This window comes from Drosophila bipectinata, chromosome 3R (assembly GCF_030179905.1).
Source record: "Drosophila bipectinata strain 14024-0381.07 chromosome 3R, DbipHiC1v2, whole genome shotgun sequence".
Lineage (NCBI taxonomy): Eukaryota > Metazoa > Arthropoda > Insecta > Diptera > Drosophilidae > Drosophila > Drosophila bipectinata.
Window position 1 is genome coordinate 2,690,484 of NC_091739.1, and position 3,647 is coordinate 2,694,130.

Here is a 3,647-nt window from a genome sequence, read left to right on the forward strand (position 1 = left end):
TTTTCAGTAGAAGCGTTTAAAGTTTACCACTCACTAAAGTTTACCACTGACACGCACTCACTAAATTGCGTATTACTTTGAAAATAAGTACCGGACAGCTTTATGCTTTTAAAGGCTTATTCTCAGATATATTTAGAGTATATTAAGACAAAAAAAAATTTTTCGAAAATAAAAAATTTTTAATTGTATTTCCCCCCTTAAAAATTAACTTAAAAGTAAACTCCATACAAATATTTCCTGCTTAATTATTCTATCCCTCTCAATTCTCTCACTAGAGTTCAATGAACCCTCTGGGGGACATTTGGGAGCTATGCTCCATCGCACCTTCACACCCGAGATTAAGCACAGCGTGCTATCACCTATTTCGTTTTGGGGTGACAAAACTGCAACGGGGCTACTGCACCGACTCCGTCCGTCTCGCTTACTCCTTCCTCCCAACGTGGAATGGGGGCCTGAACTTGCAGTTTTTTCTCGCCTCTCTTCTTGTGAACGGGACACCAATATCACACCAATATCACCTGATTTTACTTCAGCCGGTGTGAATGGAAGAGATTTCTATCCAGGGATTTTTCTTTGTTTGAATTTTTAGCTCGGTCTTTAACCGCTTATATCTACTTAGATATTACCTAGCCCCGGTGTTACCTAGCTAACCAAATTTTCTGAGCTAGGTGGGGGTTGAGGTTAGGTTTAGTTAGGGGTCACATATTCTCACTAACCCTCTAGAAAAAAAATTCCCTTTTTTAACTGACTTAGCTTAATTTAAATTGTTTAACAAAAAAAAATCCGACACTGGAGTCTCCTTCCGCCGAGGACCTCCCTGCAACCGCACCAGGGGATTCGCCGATTTCCGTCGCGTCTTCGATGGTTGTGAACCGCGGACTGATCTGGTCCCAGAGCTTTGCCTCTTTCGCTTGGTTGCTCTGCACTTGGGAGCGATGTTGTTGCAGGCCTAGCCAAAATAGATTACGCGGACTTAGGAAATCTCCTCTCTTATAATAACTAATGGTCCCCCAAACGCTTACCTCCAGAGTCAGTGCCAACTGACTAAATTCCAAATTTTCACTTTTTTTTCTCTGCTTCAAATTTTTCCGAATTAAGTTTTACCACTTTCAACTGCACTGGTCTGAGTCTCGATGTGAAAAGAAAGAACCTCCAGGCGAGTGATACGGGGAACCCAGGACCAGCTATTCGGGAGTTCTTTTTTTTTCCTTTTGCAGAGTGTACCCGGTTAAAAATTTCTCCACCCATTTCTCCCGCTGAGTAAGAGCGCTGCCACTAACAGTCCCTAAGCCTACCCGTTTTCTTCACGACAGTTTTAGAGCCAGTCGCTTCCAAACCGCATTACCAATCCATCAGATACACGCCTTTACAAATTTCGTTGGGCTGCGGCGGCGGGCAACGCCAAACATTTGTTGACCAAAAATATCTTCTCCTACTTAGCATTGATGGACACGGGCCGTTGAACGGATGGAATAATGTAGGAATGGACCAGTGGAGCGATGGACAAATGGATAAATGGATGGCGGCTTGGGTAGACAGACGGATAAACGGATGGATGGATGGATGTGCGTATTAGAGGAACACCAGACGATTGTCATGCTCAGAATATTTCCCGAGCGAAAATTTTCGGGTGTTCGAGTTAGCAACAATTTCCGGCATTTCGTATATAAGCTGAAAACTGAAAATGAAAATGCGCCACAGCCAGTGAGTTCTCAATTCGGTGTAGTTCTTCGTACAGCATCGTATCGGTTCGGTTGCACGTTTTTCAAAAGTAGCGCAAATTACTTAAAAATACCAAAAACCGAAAAATTGGAACAGCCGTCGCAGCAGCAGCAGCAGCCAAATCTGAGAATTTCTACGGGTCGGATTTTGGGATTCTGCGGTATTCGACATTCTCCTTTCGCATTTGGTCAACGCCGCATCTCCTCGTTCCGCATCTGCCAGCCGCGCGAAAAACATGAAATTGAAAATCAATCTGACGTTCCTCTGTGCGACACTCGTCGGCCTCCTGTCCATCATCCTATTGACACAGACCGTTTCAACTGAGGCATTCGGAGGCGGTGCCACCTCGGGGCAAGGAAGTGCAACGGCGTCATGCAAAGAGCTGAGTAAGTGTCGGATGTAAACCCATTACAGATGGCTCATTAAAGTGTTTAAGTACCTGACTGGACAACAGAAAAAACGTCCATTTCAAAGGCCTTATTGTTTGCCTATATTTTAAAAACAAATACAACAAAGTGCAAAGTAATCAACGTACAATTGAATTCAAATGGAACAGAAGGTCTGCAACAGAATTTTATAAATTTTATCCGGATCCAATTTATTTGCAGTCTTTCAACCGTTTTTCTATTCAACCCTATTCAGTAATTAAATAAAAAAAAATTTCGAACACAATCTCTCTTAGTAATCAATAAAAATTATAGAACAATAAAACCACAGAAATGGTTAAATTATATACATTTTGTTTAAATGTGAGAAAATAAATGTGCAATTTAGTGTCAAAAATTGTGTCTCACTTTCATGTGTTTATTTTGAAAGCATATGTAAAGCAGACTTTTGAAATTTATTTCACACATTAATTTTTCCCAGAAAAATTATCTTTTTATTAGCGAAATAATGGCCTTTAAAACACAAAGTAAAAGTCCCATTATTTTGTTATGGAATTAAGACAAAGGTAAATAGTAATTACACCATTCGCCGGCGTGTGGAATTTTTAAAAATGAAATATTCAGTAGGTACTTGCCAAGTTTTGTCCGCGTTCTTCTGACCGGCTATCTGTCTGTCTGTTTGCCCAGCGAAATTGTTCTATTTTTTCGCTTATGACTAAAAACGTGCCCCACGAATTATGAAATATTCTGCCTTGTGCCTTGAGGCTCGGCGCCCGATATAAGCAAACCATCAGAGACAAAGGTAATTGCGCTTAATGAGGCCAGCCGTATTTTGGAGCTAGTCCATAGGGCTATTAATAAGATGATGCTGTAGCTGACTTTCCAAAATTTTCAGACAATGTAAACTGCTATGTGGGCCGTAACGAGGGAAACTTCTGCAACAGCAAGGATCAGACAAAAGCGGTGACCCGCTGGTACTTTGACAAAGGCGTCTGTCGACCCTTCACCTACAAGGGATGCAACGGAAACAGGAATCGTTTTTGCTCGCAGGACAGCTGCGAGTCCCGCTGCGCCGATGATTAATCCATTTGTGTTTAGTCTATAAATTTGTATGAGTATATTTAAGTTAAGTAAAGATCAAAAACCCGCCAAAGGACTTTCTAATGTGGTAGTTTTAATATTTGAAGAGTTGTATCATACTTACATCTTCCATATATACCGAATCTACCATTTTTATACCCTTGCAGAGGGTATTATAATTTTGTCCAAAAGTGTGCAACGCAGTGAAGGAGACATCTCCGACCCTATAAAGTATATATATTCTTGATCAGGATCACCTCCTGAGTTGATATGAGCATGTCCGTCTGTCCGTCTGTCCGTCTGTCTGTTTCTACGCAAACTAGACTCTCAGTTTTAAAGCTATCGACTTGAAACTTTGCACACACCCTTCTTTCCTTTGCACGCAGTATATAAGTCGGAACGGCCCGGATCGGCCGACTATATCCTATAGCTGCCATATAACTGATAGATCGGAAATGG

At 41.4% G+C, this 3,647-nt stretch overlaps 1 protein-coding gene across 1 annotated transcript; it reads left to right on the forward strand.

Annotated features, from left to right (window-relative positions):
• Window positions 1-1,700: 1,700 nt before the first annotated feature.
• Window positions 1,701-3,261, forward strand: LOC108130760 (BPTI/Kunitz domain-containing protein 5). The gene is made up of 2 exons (XM_017249348.3): window positions 1,701-2,108; window positions 3,004-3,261. Exons 1-2 carry the CDS (start codon window positions 1,958-1,960, stop codon window positions 3,189-3,191), a joined length of 339 nt encoding a protein of 112 aa, XP_017104837.2. The 5' UTR covers window positions 1,701-1,957; the 3' UTR covers window positions 3,192-3,261.
• The last annotated feature ends 386 nt before the right edge of the window (window positions 3,262-3,647 follow it).

What these genes read in the sequence shown, in the direction of transcription:
- LOC108130760 (XM_017249348.3), top strand. Translation starts at nt 1,958, where the DNA reads ATGAAATTGAAAATCAATCTGACGTTCCTCTGTGCGACACTCGTCGGC. An exon ending in GGCGTCATGCAAAGAGCTGA is followed by an intron (nt 2,109 to 3,003) that starts GTAAGTGTCGGA and finishes CAAAATTTTCAG; the next exon opens with ACAATGTAAACTGCTATGTG.